Raw genomic sequence first — 14043 nt, 5'->3', positions numbered from 1 at the left:
GAAACTCATTGAAATTTATGAGCGCCTGTTATGAATTATTGAGTTCTGTTTCCTGAGAGGGATGCCATTAGGGAAGTTTAAGCAAGTGAATTTCTTAAAGGCCCCTTTGTCGGTGAGTTTATCCACATTCGGTTGGAACATAACAAGGTGTGTGTCTCCCTCAGGTGGTGAAAAGGAGAAATTGCACATTTGAAGGGGTGACTGTAGACAGTGCAGTCAAAGGTGACACCTGCCTGGCTGTGTGACAAAAAACAAACAGACAAACAAATAAGACGAGCCATTTTCATAGTTTATTATGAAATTTAAATGCCTGGTATGGATGTGTACACCTTAGCCCTTGTTACAGTAGCACCATTTCCATATTTGTTTGAGCTGCAACATTTGATTTGTAGTTATTTTGTGATATGAAGACACATTAACAGCTTGTCCTGAATAAGAAATGAACTAGGCTTTAATCTGTCACATCAGATGATGCAATAGATGCACTTTTATGTTGGATTTTTGGGAAAACATCTCGTGACAATAGAGACACTGCTGCGGTTTCTCTCCTGTGTGTCCTCATGCGCATGCTTAGTGTTGCTGAGTGAACAATGTGACGCTGCTTCAGGTTTTTCTCTGTTTAGTCACAGTTGTTGCGCTGGATTGGCCGCTTCAAAAAGTGAACACATTGCTGTCCTTTCAAGAGGTCCAGTGATTTGAACGTCTTCCCACTTTCCCAGCAGGTGTGTTCATCTGCGCTCTCTCTTGTGCTTTGGTTTCGTGCTGAATGGGACAGACAGCTCCTGTAGAACACTAAATCACATCCTCTTTCAATGGCTCCTTGCGTCTGCTCAGATCCAGATGTTCATTCACTTTCTGAGCATCTGGCAGCTGTTTCTGCCAACAGGAAACAGGAGAATTAGGGATAAACTCGCTCAATCTACATGCCATGTGAAGATTTTGTCCCTGTTATTTGCTTTCAAGAAAGAAAAATATAGTCAGCACAATTTTGTTCCAGTTCTAGCTTCTAAAATGTGAGGATTTGCTGCCTTTCTCTGTTTTGTATCACTATAAATTGACATTCATCATAGAGTTTTGGACTGTTGGTCAGCCATAACAATTTGAAAACATCACCAAGACATTTAACAGACCAAGCAACTGACCAGTTAGTTGCAGCCTCTAGAGTTGTGTGACTTCACAGTCAAGCCTTTGCGGATTCCGCTCTAGGCAATATTCAACGATTTAGAAATACTGAAGAGCCTGAAAACCAAACAAACATGGGTGCCTCACGTCAGCCAAAGTCTGTCGTTCAAGGAAGTTTAACCCAAATTTAATTGATACCATCTTGCATTATCTAATTACATGAACGCTTGCAAGTTGTAAACATGATAATTTTTCCCAGAGGGCTTGGTGAAGAGTGGACAGCATCATGCTCTAGCTGTGTAAGAGTATCAGAGTTGAGAACAAGCTATACTCAAAGCTAGTTTTTCCCAACACAAGGCAAACATAGTGGCCACAATACCCCTCTGTTTATACCAAACATGGCCAGTGGAAGAGGGTCAGACAGTCCGTCACATACATGAAAATCTCTGGACTTGCACTTTGACTGAAGAATGATTTTTTTCCAAGGCATATTGTGAATTTCAGTCTCCCTTCCACACCCTTTCAGTTTTGAGAGAAGAAATGGAAAGATAACATACTTTATTCAAAAACAAGTCAGTTTGCTTCTCTAACGTCTTTGTGTTATCCAGAAAATAATGTAGGCCCACAATGGAAGAGATGCCAACCACTGTCACCTGCCATGTGCCTTCTACAGGACACAGAGAGGAAGTGAGTGGTGATGGCCCCCAGTTTCATTGAAGCCGTCGTCAGTCTCTCCATCATCCTGACAGCAGTCTTCTACAGTACAATTGTTTCCTCGCTTCAGTCTTCTGTTCCTTATTTCCTCGCAGTGATTTCTCAGTCCTGTATTTGTTCTCATCCATCATATGATCAACTTGATCTTCACATGCCGGTGAGGTTTTTTTACACGCGAGTGTGTGACGGGATGGTGTCTGACATGGAGAATTGTCCTGATGAAAAGGAAACGTTCATGTTGAAAAGACAGAACAGAGACTTTCAATAGCACTGAAATATCAAGCGTTTTAACACATCAGGAAACTGTATTTTCTTCCATTAATCCCATACTGTACATATAAGGATGTTAAATCTCTCTAATGGATATAAATGAAAGCATTAATTGCTCAGTTACCCCTAGGGGTGAAAAACTTGGTACTGGGAGGAACTCTTCCAGTCTGGAGAAGAACAGGAATTACACTCAAATAGGCCATAACATTTTAAGCCTGATAACAATTATTTTATTCAGTGACATTCAAAGTTCACTTGCAAAGTCTAGACAGTAAATTGCCCAAGGTATACAAAAACTATTCATATGCAGCAAGACAATAAAAAGTGACATTCCTTATTGGACAAAAAACCAGCAATTATAGCAGAAATTATTACTGAACTCTGCAGGTCACACGCATATGTACGGTACCACGTTCAAACTGCTGTATACAATGCTATAAATATCCAGATGTGCAGTCAGCGTACAGTGGATGGGGCAAAGGGTTGCAGTGTCTTCAGTGTGCAGACCTTGTTGACTGTTGGGACGATGAATCTGAAGATTGGGGCAACAACATTTATTTCCATACTATATAACTTACCAGATGCAAACACAAACTTGAACTGTTCAAACGTTCAGATGTTCAAATATCCCACATATCAGAGAGCAGGTAAAGTTATCGGGCCCATACCAAAAAGATCACTCTGTAGATGCTTTAGCTTGTCTTGTCAACTTGTGACTTCGCAAATGTATTTTCAGGTTGTGTGACGTGTAAAATCTTTTGTCACACGCAACACATTTATAAGGTCTTTCTCCAGTGTGAATTCGATGGTGTTTAGCGAGCCCCGATTGGCAACGGAAACACTTGCCACACTGGGGGCAGGGAAATGGACGCTCGTCTGTGTGAATTCGTTGATGGACTTTAAGCCTTTGCAGTGTGATGTATTTTTTTCCACAGTCCTTGCAGTGATATGGTCTTTCACCTGTGTGCTGCCGTGAATGGATCAGAAAAGCACTGGAGTTGGAAAAGGCTCTTCCACATTCACTACACAGGTACGGCTTCTCCCCTTTGTGCAATCTGACGTGCTGCGTCAGCGAGTACGGCTGGTCGAACTTCTTATCACAAAACTTACAGGCATATGGACGTTCCCCAGTGTGAAGACGCAAATGAGTTTTCAGCACTTTTGGGCATGGAAGCCCTTTGCCGCAATAGGAACAAACGTACGGTTTCACTTCAGCATGAGCTTGAAGGTGCTGCTCTAGACGACGCTTTGTCTGGAAAGTCTTCTCGCATTTGTCACAGCGGTGCAGCTGCATGAGTGTTGGGTGTTCAGCTCTTAGATGACGTCTTAGCGTTATTGGTTTCCTAAAACTCTTACGGCACGCAGGACAGGTGAGGTTTTCGGTTTCCTCTGCATTGGAATGCAAGTTTTCAAACTTGAATTCTCCAGCGCTACAACGCTCCTGGACTCTGGTACTGTCCGCTGCAGGCTCCTCTGAGGTTTGCTCCAGGAGTGTCACTTGTGTCTCGTAAACACCTGGTGGGGAACAACAGGTGCTTTGACGGACTAAGCTGATGGCATGATCTGCAGGCAAAAAACACAAAAAAGGTGGTTTTACCTTTTTAGCATTAGTTTTTACAGCAGCTCATAATACAGGAAAATAGCTCTGTAAGGCACTAAGGGCCTTTATACCATGGTCACTGAGAATTCTTGGACTGTATTGGGTAGTAGCAGCAGTGAGGCTTAGCCAAAGAGCTTTGAGCTAGTTTTATTAATGTAACCACAGTGAAGAAATTAATAGCTTCTCAGTGAGAATCACGCAAATGTAATTGAACATTATGCGTTAGATATCTCGTAAATTAAAGATGCTCCACACTGTCACCTGCCACGCCAGCTTCTTCAGAACATGGAGAGGAAGGGGGCGGTGACTTTCCTCTCTCCTGCAACTGCGAGTTTGATGGATCAGGTTCAGTGGAACTGTCGTCAGTCTCTACATCACTGCAGTCACCACCTTTTCCATCCCTTAAACTATCAGTGTGATCTGATGCCACTGACGCCTGTTTAGATGCAAGTGTGGACAGGATAGTGTCCGACATGAAGGAGAATTCACCTAAAGCAGAAAACATTCATGTTAAAAGGTACAAATTCATGTAAAGAGTGGTGCTGATTGCTGCTAATAGATACAAACAAATCAAATCTCATCATTTTTGTGAAGTGACTCTAAATTTAAGTCTATATTCTTCAGTAATTATAACAGATTAGATCAGAGGTAGGTATTAGCCAAACCATTAAAGGGGCCCTGTGGAGTTTTCTTGTAAACAAGCAAAAGTTATGTTTACATTCAGCGTTACTCACCAAAACACATTGCATTTCCTTCTTCATAACACATTTGCAAAGTATATTAAATCCAGCATTGTACATCCATGTCTACTTGCTAGCAGGCTTCTTCTTCTTCTTCCCTGCCTTTGCTGGCTCATTGCTGCATATCTTGGCGCGTTTCCGCCCCCTTTTGATCAGTGAAATAGTGTGAAACCATTCGTACGACTGTGTATTGCATCACCCGTGCATGTACATCCTCATTCGTGTGCACAAACCAAACAAAATGGGGACACACTAAAAGAAAAACAGCTCCATAGCACTACTAGGGGTCAAAAACTCCATAGGGCACCTTTAAATTAAACTGAATTTCAACAAAATCAACAGTAAGAAGGGAGTAATCTTTGCATTATGTAAAGTAAACAGGCCATTACTTTTAGTCAACTTTTGTCGTTGCTTTTGATGCTGTAGAATCTTCCTCAGATCGTCATGATCAGAGACAAACTGCTCAAACTGGAAGTCAGAGGAGGACAGGTCAAACACGGAGGATACCTGGATAAGTGGAAAAGAGTGAAAGATGTTTAATAAAAAAAGTTCCTAAACATTTTCAATTTTGAAATCTCACTCTTGCCAGTGTCGGTCTGTTATTCATAACCTGTGTGGGCATAGGAAAACTGGCAATAAACAGCAATGTCCAAGACTTTCCCTACACCTGATGTGCTAGTTGCCAGTTGACCAAATCTTTCACAACTAAAACAAATGAAGTGACTTTCACTATGACTTTTAATATTTATATAAGAAGTAATAGTTACAAGAGTCTGCATTTGAAAATACATGGCCATTCTAGCCCCAGCAGTACTGTGTAGAGGCTTATTGTCTACACTTACAAGATTAATCCACTATTCATTATTTCACAAACTCTTTTACAACTTTAAAAAAAATTAAAATAATTTTAATAGTATAGGACCTGTAAACAATGGCTTACCTTAGAGAAACTTGGTACTGGGAGAAACTCTTCCAGTCGGTAGAAGAACTCCCACACCAGGATCTGCAACACTGTATCAAAACGGGCTCCATACAGTGCTGGGAATACCTCCTTGGACAGGAAAAATAGCATAAATACATGGCGTTCCTTGCTTATTAAAGAAAATACATCAAATATATGAAGTTGATAAACAAATGGTTTCGATACAGATGGACAAAGAAACAAAAAATTTACTATAACTATTACTGGTAATAGTTGAAGCAGAACTCACCTGGAGAAATTTATCCTTTTCATATTTGTCACTGAGTAATGTCTGAACCAACTCCACAAATGCCAACTTTGATATCTCCACCTCTCCATCTTGATCCTGCCATGAAGCCCAGGGGAGATTTATTTTCATCAGTTTTCCATTCAAGTGTCCCCCTTATCAAAACATGTGGTATATGAATTTTGCATCTCTGTCTAATAATAAAACCATCATTTGGGTTGTTTTTTAAGGTCACGCCAGCGTGTCCTTATGTCAAACACTGAGGAACAAATATTTCCTACCTCCTCCTCCTCCTCCTCCTTGCAGTTTGTTGTACTCTTTTGGAAAAGTTTGAGGTGTTCCTGGATAGCATTACAGTCAACGGGATCCACCTTCTTTAGAAATTCCAAAATTATCTGAAAAACACAAAAAATTACCTATTTGTTGAAATGTATGTAGTGACAGATACACCCTTGTGCCATGTCAGTATACACAGTACAATAAAATACCAACTGAATACATGTTTCATTATCAGTTAAATGCCAACATTAACAGTCCATGCATATTACTGTATAGATAGCTAGGAAAGAAATCCTTTAGTTTATGTAAAGTCATGAATACATTTTGTTTCACAGACCCAGTAAACATTCTGGTTTTTGTGTCTTGGCTCAATTTATGAGTCAGTTTTCTCCACAGATACAAAAAACAAAATATGTTCTTTTTATTCATAAATACCCCTATTATCCACATTTACTCACCCGCGCTCTCAGTCCAAGGATGAGCTGAGTCCTCTGTTTGTAGTTCAGAAGCTCTGGGACCATCTCTGTCACTAATGTGATGAATTCAGCCAGTTTGTCATACTGGTCTACATTTCGCTCCTGGGCCACCTGCCACATACAGGCTGACATCAACCTCAGCGGAGGGACCAGCAGGCGCAGGGATGACAGAGGGAGATGAGGATCTAACAGAAGATGCAGGCAGAGAGAAGGAAAAAATAAATAAATGAATAAATAAAAACGTTAACTTGTACAGTTAACGTTACACAAGTAAACACTGTATCTTATGTCTGCTTAAACGTTACACACTCCACGGCAGCTTTGACAGTTATATCCCATCTTTAAAAATATTCAACTGCTGTAACTATTCCCATTAATATCCCACAAGTAGAAGCATATAGAGACAAATACAGACCTCGATATCTGGCCATTTTAGGAGCGCGTAGTTAGCTTAAATTTGCTAACTACTGAAGCTATATGTTACGTTAGCTATATGAAGTAGAGTTTAAAGTTACCCTCTAATCGTTAGTTTTATTTTGAAAGACTATTTATGCATGAGTAGATCATAGTGTATACTATTGCCAATGCATACCATGACGGCATACAGTCAATGATGCATGCATTGTCAGTGTTAGAGGAAAGTGTAGCCTAGTTAGCTAACGTGTTGAAGAACTTGCGTTTCGATGTATAAAGCATCAACATTGAAACCTCCGGTCCAATTCCTTCAAAACAAAAGTGGCATCTCCACATAATTTAAATTAGGCATGAATGACATGTCAAAATTCTCCTCCTGACCTGTACATAATCCCTTCACCATATGGTAATTTGTGTTTTCGTTTAGTGGGTACATAACAAATGAGAGTACGTTGAGAAAATGTTAACACTTAAATAACACTTAAATTCGTCGGTTTTCTTCTGAAGGCATGAGACGCATAGCGGAAGTCGTGTGGTTGCTATGGGAACGCAGATCTTCAGTCGGTTGCCAGTTTTCAAAATAAGATTTTAGCTCAAAAAGCTCACATCAGAATGTAAACATCTATCTTTGCTGTCTTTCTAACTTTTGTAAAAAGCTGATTATTTTGGAAGTTACTCGCTTGTTGTTTGTCTCATATGTGGTGTGTTTTATGACCCTACTATAACATATTTTATTGAACTATTTAAATGGAATAATAGCCTACATGTACTGCATTAAAGTATAATTACCACTGTTTTAAAATTAGAAGAAACATGCAGTCATCTCATGATCATAAATTCGAACCTATTGGTGATTATTTGAAGGTCAACAAGATGATGCAAAATATTAATGGTGTCTAATGAATCACAAGAAAAGTGGATTTGCAAAGGATTACAATGGCAGCTGCAGCCTCTCTAGTGACAGGTAAGACTTTAATAATTAAACTTTCCTAACTGACTATCCACTCTTTGTCCAGTAGATGGAACAATATGTCTTGAAAAAACGAAAGTTTATATATTCTGACATACACATGGTATCTTAAACCTATTTTGAAGTTAAAAGTTAAAATAAAGCAGTGTTAATAATCTTTGGTACACACATTAATTAGGCTCATATACAGTGTAAACCCTATTGACATAAGTTCATCATAAGTAATATTTCATGTTTTATGATTTTAACAACATACATTACTATAAAAATGTAATGTAAAATACATTACATTACAAATACATTTAAGGGAACCTTATCAAAAATGTTTATGTTATGGGTTGTGTAAAGAAAATTAATATTGGACAATATATCAGTATTGGATTTTTTAAACTCTCAATTATTATTATCTCAGTTGTATCGGTTGGGCTATACTCTGAATATACTATTTTGGGTAAAATTTACACCCAGATTTAAACACACCAGCTCATTCACAAAGTACATATGAGCACTCCTTAATGTTGGCATATTTTGTCAGCACATTTTATTGACTTACATTCTCTATCTCAAGGATTACCTTAACATACTGTAACTCTAAACATAACACTAACATCAAGTCTTTAGCCTAAGCTAATCCTAAACATTATGCTCTTTAATAATGGTCTCTTAAAACATAAGGTGCATTTATATACACTCCAACCTGTAATATTTGAGTGTCCCAAGTCTGCATTTAAATACATATTTACATACATACATGTTAGTGATTCATTGATATGAAGATGCACCGAAGCTTGTCCTGACATAGGAATGAACCAGGCTTCCATCTATCACTTAAAATACAGTGCACATGCTAACAACCTGTCTCCAAAAACAGTATGCTAGATGTTCTTGTGGACTTTGAGATGTATTTTCATGTTGGATTTCTGGGAAAACGTCTTGTGGCACGTTAAACACTGGTGAGGTTTCTCTCCTGTGTGTGTCCTCATGTGTTTCTTCAGTCCTGAACTACAGTGGAACGATTTGTCACATTGTGAGCAAGAATACGGCCTCTCTCCTGTGTGGAATCTCCGATGTACTGTCAATTGTACAGCCGTGGCGAAACCTTTTCCACAGGATTCACACTGATAAGGCCGCTCCCCTGTGTGAGTGCGTGAATGCACCAGCAAGGCCCCAGAGCTACAGAAGGACATACCACATGTGCTGCACAGGTACGGCTTCTCTTTCTTATGCATCCTGAGGTGCACTGTGCGCGGATACAACTGTGTGAATTTCTTGTCGCAAAAAGTACAGGCATACGGGCGCTCACCAGTGTGAATGCGCACGTGGGACTTCAAGACCGCGTTTGTCAGGAACCTCTTGTCGCAGTACGAGCAGGCAAACGGCCTCTCTCCGCTGTGACGTCGCAGATGAACTGTAAGCAAAGCCTGAGAGCTAAATCTCTTCTCACAAAGGCTGCAAGCGAAGGACAGGGCTTTAGGTTTAGAGTGAATAAGTAAATGTTGATTCAGGTCTTTTTGACTTTTATATGCCTTGTCGCATTGAGTGCACTTGAATGGCCGTACCGAAGAGTGAACAACATGATGTTTTTTCAAGGTGGACCGAGATGCAAAAGCCTTGCCACACTCCAGGCAGGTGTTTTCATTGGCTCTTCTGGAGTTCTCGCTGAATGGAAGAGCGGCGTCGGCTCTGGCCCCTGCTGAGGACTGGATCCTGCTCTCTTCTGATGGCTCCTTGTTTCTCCTCAGGTCCAGGAGATCCTTCACTCCTTCCGCTGAGCTTCGTGAGCATCTGGGTGGCTGGAAGGTGGCTTCACCAGCTGTTTCTGCCAACAGGAAACAAGAGAATTAGTGATGAATTCACTCAACAGAATCTACATGCCCAGTGAAGATTTTTTTCCCCCAATATGACTTCGCAGCCAACACTTGCGCCGGAGTGAGAATATTTTTTCAGACTATCCAGAAAATTGTGTACGATGCAAGAGACGCTCACCGACGTCACCTGCCGCACCAGCTTCTTCAGAACATGGAGAGGAAGTGAGTGGTGACAGCCCGTATTCGTGCAGCCGAGAGTTTGAATTAGTTTCAGTGGAACTGTCGTCAGTCTCCTCATCATCCTCACAAACATCTTCTACACTACAGCTGTCTTCTTGCCTAATTGTCTTCTGTTCTGACTTCTCCTGACTTCTTCCCTGTGGTTTCCAAGTGTCTTGTTTGCCATCTACACCTCCCCCATCCATTTTTTGATCAATCTGATCTTCAGATGCCACTGAAATGTGTTTAGATGCGAGCGTGGAGAGGATAGTGTCTGACATGAAGGTGAATTCACCTGAAAAACACAGATAATAGTCATGGTAGAAGTGAAATTCCATGTAAAAGGTACTCGAATCCAGCACTACCAGCACCAGAATAATATAATCACAGAGAATTTCAATACAGAATACAGGAAATATTACATGGAGGGTATTAGATGGTGAGTGGGGATTAGCAAAAGCTCATTTTAATGGTACATCAGCATACCAAACAGAAACAGAATACCAAATGTTAACAGATTCTTACTTTTAGTCAACTGTTGCCGCTCCTGTTGGTGCTGCAAAATCCTCTTCAGATCTTCAGGGTCGGAGACAAACTGCTCAAACTCACAGTCAAGGGAAGAAATGTCAAACATGGAGAATACCTGGAAAAGACAAGTGGGTGGATTTTAAACTTTAAACTCCGGCTTCTTCTTCCGAGACCATTCTTTACTATGTGGATCTACATTTCTAATCTGTGTTGGTATAAGAGAAATGGCAATAAACAACAGTCTCTCCAGAGACTGTTTCCCACAGTTGCTTTACAGTTACCACATTTTCTGAACCTAACAAATGTCACAATGACCTTCAATATGAGTCAAAAGTCATTTTAGCCCCTACAGTTCTGTGATTTGAAAACATTTGTACTGTACTAGCCATTACTACACAGCAGGAACAATGGAAACGATGGCTAATTACCTAGAGATAATTTATCAGCCAGCATTTGGGGATCAAGTGGATGGAAGGTCAGTTGGATGGTCAGTTTATCTTCACCCTGCTGCCTACCTGTGAAAAACTTGGTACTGGGAGCAACTCTTCCAGTCGGTAGAAGAACTCCCACACCAGGATCTGCAGCGCTGTATCAAAACGAGCTCCATACTGTGCTGAGAAGACCTCCTTTGAGAGGAAGAAAAATATATCATAAACATCATCATGTATCAAATATCCAGAAGATAAACAGATCATTTTACAGATAGACACATAAGGTGGATACATATATTAGATAAATATATTAATGGCTTTTACCAATGAAAAACCTAAAAAAAAAAAAATGTTGTGGTAAAACTTACCTTGAAGAAATGTTCTTTTTCAGACTGGTCTCCAAGCAATGTTTGAACCAGCTCCATAAATGCTGACTTTGAAATCTCCACCTCTCCATCTTGGTCCTGTCAAGAAGCCCAGGAGAAGTTTATTTATATGAATGAATTATTGGTTTTCCATTAAAACATCACTCCTACTTAAAATGAACAGTTTATGAATTTCTGCATTGACATCTCATAGTAACGGACATCTAAAGCTACTTAGACATCTATGACATTGTCTTCTCATGTAAAACATCCTGCCATTAACATTGCCTACCCCTTCATGCATGTGGTTTGTTGTCCTCTGTTGGAAAATGTTAAGATGATCCTGAATAGCTTTACAGTCAACCTTATCCATCCTCTTTAAGAGTTCAAGGATGAGCTGAAACACACAAAGCGAAACCTTTATGTTTAACTTTCAAACTAAAACTAATGTGACATCAACCTCAGTGGTGGAACCAGCAGGCGCAGGGATGACAGAGGGAGATGAGGATCTAACAGTAGATGCAAGCAGTGAAATAAATAAACACCACATTATTAATGCAGTAGCATCTTTATATTACATCTTCCAACACATCCAACCACACCCTGCTTTGGAATAAGGGGCATCCATTATAATAACTACAGTAAATAGATGTTATAGGACTACAATTAATGATTATTTTCATTGTCGATTACTCTGACCATTATTTTCTCAATTTTCTAGAGCCTTCGGATTATTTCTTTTGTCAACCCAACAGTCCAAAACCTAAAGATATTACATTTACAATGATATCAAATGGAGAGAAGCAGCAAATCATCACATCTAAGAAGCTGGAACCAGAGAATGTTTGGTGTTTTTATTCGATAAAGGACTTAAATAATTATCAAAATGGTTGCATATTAAGTTTTTGTCCACATACAAGAACTTTCAAACAGATTAATTGTTCTTTCAGGCTGTAATAATTTAAGTATGATGGACAGCTGGAATTTTATTATGAAGACAATGAATATAATACAAAGATAATTAACTTGTCAAGTAGTGTGTGCTTTATAATTTTCTTTGATTTTATTAGACAGGCAGGATTAATGGGTAGCACTTAGTTCCCAGTCCACTCCAGATACTATGTTCCTGCAATAGAGGTTCATGACTGCATTGCTAGGACCCTAGTTTTTCGCAACAGCGCCACCTAGTGAAGTGGATGACCGCAAAAGTGCAACCAAGGCAAACGCTACTTGTCCAAGTACTTATAGTTAATTCAACTTGGTTGCTTAGAATTGCATGTTGGGCAATTTGTGTAATTAGCATAATTAGCTCATTATCACGTAAAATAAAAATGGACTCATATGCTATCACACACACACACAGTATATATACTGTATTTTTTAATACAATAATAAACAATAACAAGCAATAATAAATTAAACAGATTCAACAAGGACAATACAACACCCATCAATTTTCTTTATAATCTGTCTTAATGTCTACCCCTCCACCACTGCATCGCTCCATCCACATCTTCATCCTTCCTTCCACCCCATCCACCCCATCCACACCTTCATCCTTCCTCTCCACAACAGCCACCTCTACATCCCTCCATTCACATCCACCCCAACAAGACCTCCATCCCGCACCCACATCCACCTCTGCATCCTTCCATCCACACCTCCACTCCTCCATCCCTCCACCACATCCATCCAACCCTCCACATCGCTCCATCCATGGATGGAGGGGGTTATGGCAGGGTGCTTCTCCTTGCACAAAGACAGGTGTTTAATGAAGTCCGGTTTACGTGACAGCATTGACTGGCAGTGGATACAGTGGTAATGCCATTGTGGTCGGCAATCTAACCCACATCTGTGAATGGTATACCCTAAAACATAAGAACATAGAATTGTAGTATTATTTAGTTTTCATATTATTTAAAAGTGCAAATTATGAATACCTAAAATCTGAATCAAGTATCTGGTCACCACAAACAAATCAGAGAGGTATTTGTTTTGATTCATTGCTCAAATGGAATTGATCATAACATTCAGGCTGCTTTTAATGCATAGATTCACTATAACTCATTTTCATTTCCCGAGATAATGTTTGTACACTTTACCTTCATGGAGAACTGCACGGTTGAAATGGCTCTCTAAATGGGTTCTGACCTTGCTCAGCTTTGTTGGGTGGAACAAAGTTGAGCTACAGAACGGGCAGTGATAGTCCTTGCAGCATGTGGTGCATCTTTTCAATTCGGGCAAGGAGCTCCCTTCTTGGATTGTTACATGCATCTTAAAAAAGAGAGAGCCTAATTGGTCAAATTGAACATTTTGAGATAATTTGACAGACATAAATTAGGCCTAAACCTAGTACTGGACCAAAAGACATTTTGAATCTTCTGTCCTGAATTGAGCTTAATCTGTGTCCATGAAATCACTTCATATAGGCCGAACAGTACATGACAGACTCGTGGTGTACAGTGGGCCTGCAGAATAGGCCTACATAATAACTGACTATTAAAAATGCCAAATGCCTCATCCAACAGTACAAAACAATGTCAAAATGAAGAGACTAGCTGATAACACATATTGTGGGGTAAACAGGCAGTCAGCATAGTTAACATAGCTAACAGATCGTTGTTTTTAGTGACTATCATAGTTAGCTAACTTACTCACACTTCGGCTAGCTAACGTTAACTTTGCTGGCAAATTCCCATCAGAATTGTTTTTAACGTTAAACAAATACAATTTGATTCACATTTAGTACTCACACTTTGACTGTCGTCCACGTGTGTGGATGTGTCCTAGAAATGCGGTCCTTGGGCGGCAGTGTCACGAAAACCTAGGGTCCTAGAAATGCGGTCCTAGAAATGCGGTCCTGAAACTGCAGCCTCCGCTATTGCAGGAACATCATGTC

At 39.9% G+C, this 14043-nt stretch overlaps 1 protein-coding gene and 1 long non-coding RNA gene across 11 annotated transcripts; one reads left to right on the top strand and one right to left on the bottom strand.

The window, feature by feature from the left end:
- Positions 1-268: 268 nt before the first annotated feature.
- LOC122870981 (zinc finger protein 134-like) lies at positions 269-14036 on the bottom strand. 10 transcript variants are annotated; one of them, XM_044185451.1, is made up of 11 exons: positions 13898-14036; positions 13247-13418; positions 12806-13012; positions 11605-11653; positions 6392-6545; positions 5935-6049; positions 5658-5755; positions 5387-5497; positions 4836-4953; positions 3968-4195; positions 269-3669 (listed from the first exon to the last, which is right to left on the bottom strand). In XM_044185451.1, the coding sequence occupies exons 2-11, from the start codon at positions 13416-13418 to the stop codon at positions 2783-2785; spliced, it is 2139 nt and encodes a 712-aa protein (XP_044041386.1). In that variant the 5' UTR covers positions 13898-14036; the 3' UTR covers positions 269-2782. The 10 variants fall into 10 exon arrangements, with proteins under 10 accessions (XP_044041386.1, XP_044041387.1, XP_044041388.1 ...); XM_044185452.1 differs by lacking the exon at positions 11605-11653 and having other exon boundaries at positions 5658-5753; positions 5936-6049; positions 6392-6594; XM_044185453.1 differs by lacking the exons at positions 13247-13418; positions 13898-14036 and having other exon boundaries at positions 12784-12920.
- LOC122870982 lies at positions 7397-11426 on the top strand. The gene is made up of 4 exons (XR_006376752.1): positions 7397-7524; positions 7688-7787; positions 8789-8998; positions 11171-11426. It is a non-coding gene; the product is annotated as an uncharacterized LOC122870982 (long non-coding RNA).
- Positions 14037-14043: the final 7 nt, after the last annotated feature.

This window comes from Siniperca chuatsi, linkage group LG23 (genome assembly GCF_020085105.1).
Source record: "Siniperca chuatsi isolate FFG_IHB_CAS linkage group LG23, ASM2008510v1, whole genome shotgun sequence".
Classification (NCBI taxonomy): Eukaryota; Metazoa; Chordata; class Actinopteri; order Centrarchiformes; family Sinipercidae; genus Siniperca; species Siniperca chuatsi.
Note: the sequence above shows the minus strand (reverse complement) of the source record. Positions and strands in the feature narration are given on the sequence as shown.

What these genes read in the sequence shown, in the direction of transcription:
- LOC122870981 (XM_044185451.1), bottom strand. Translation starts at nt 13,418, where the DNA reads ATGCATGTAACAATCCAAGAAGGGAGCTCCTTGCCCGAATTGAAAAGA. An exon ending in CTGCTGGTTCCACCACTGAG is followed by an intron (nt 6,546 to 11,604) that starts GTTGATGTCACA and finishes CCCTCCGCTGAG; the next exon opens with GTTGATGTCAGCCTGTATGT. An exon ending in TCCTTGGACTGAGAGCGCGG is followed by an intron (nt 6,050 to 6,391) that starts GTGAGTAAATGT and finishes TGTGTTTTTCAG; the next exon opens with ATAATTTTGGAATTTCTAAA.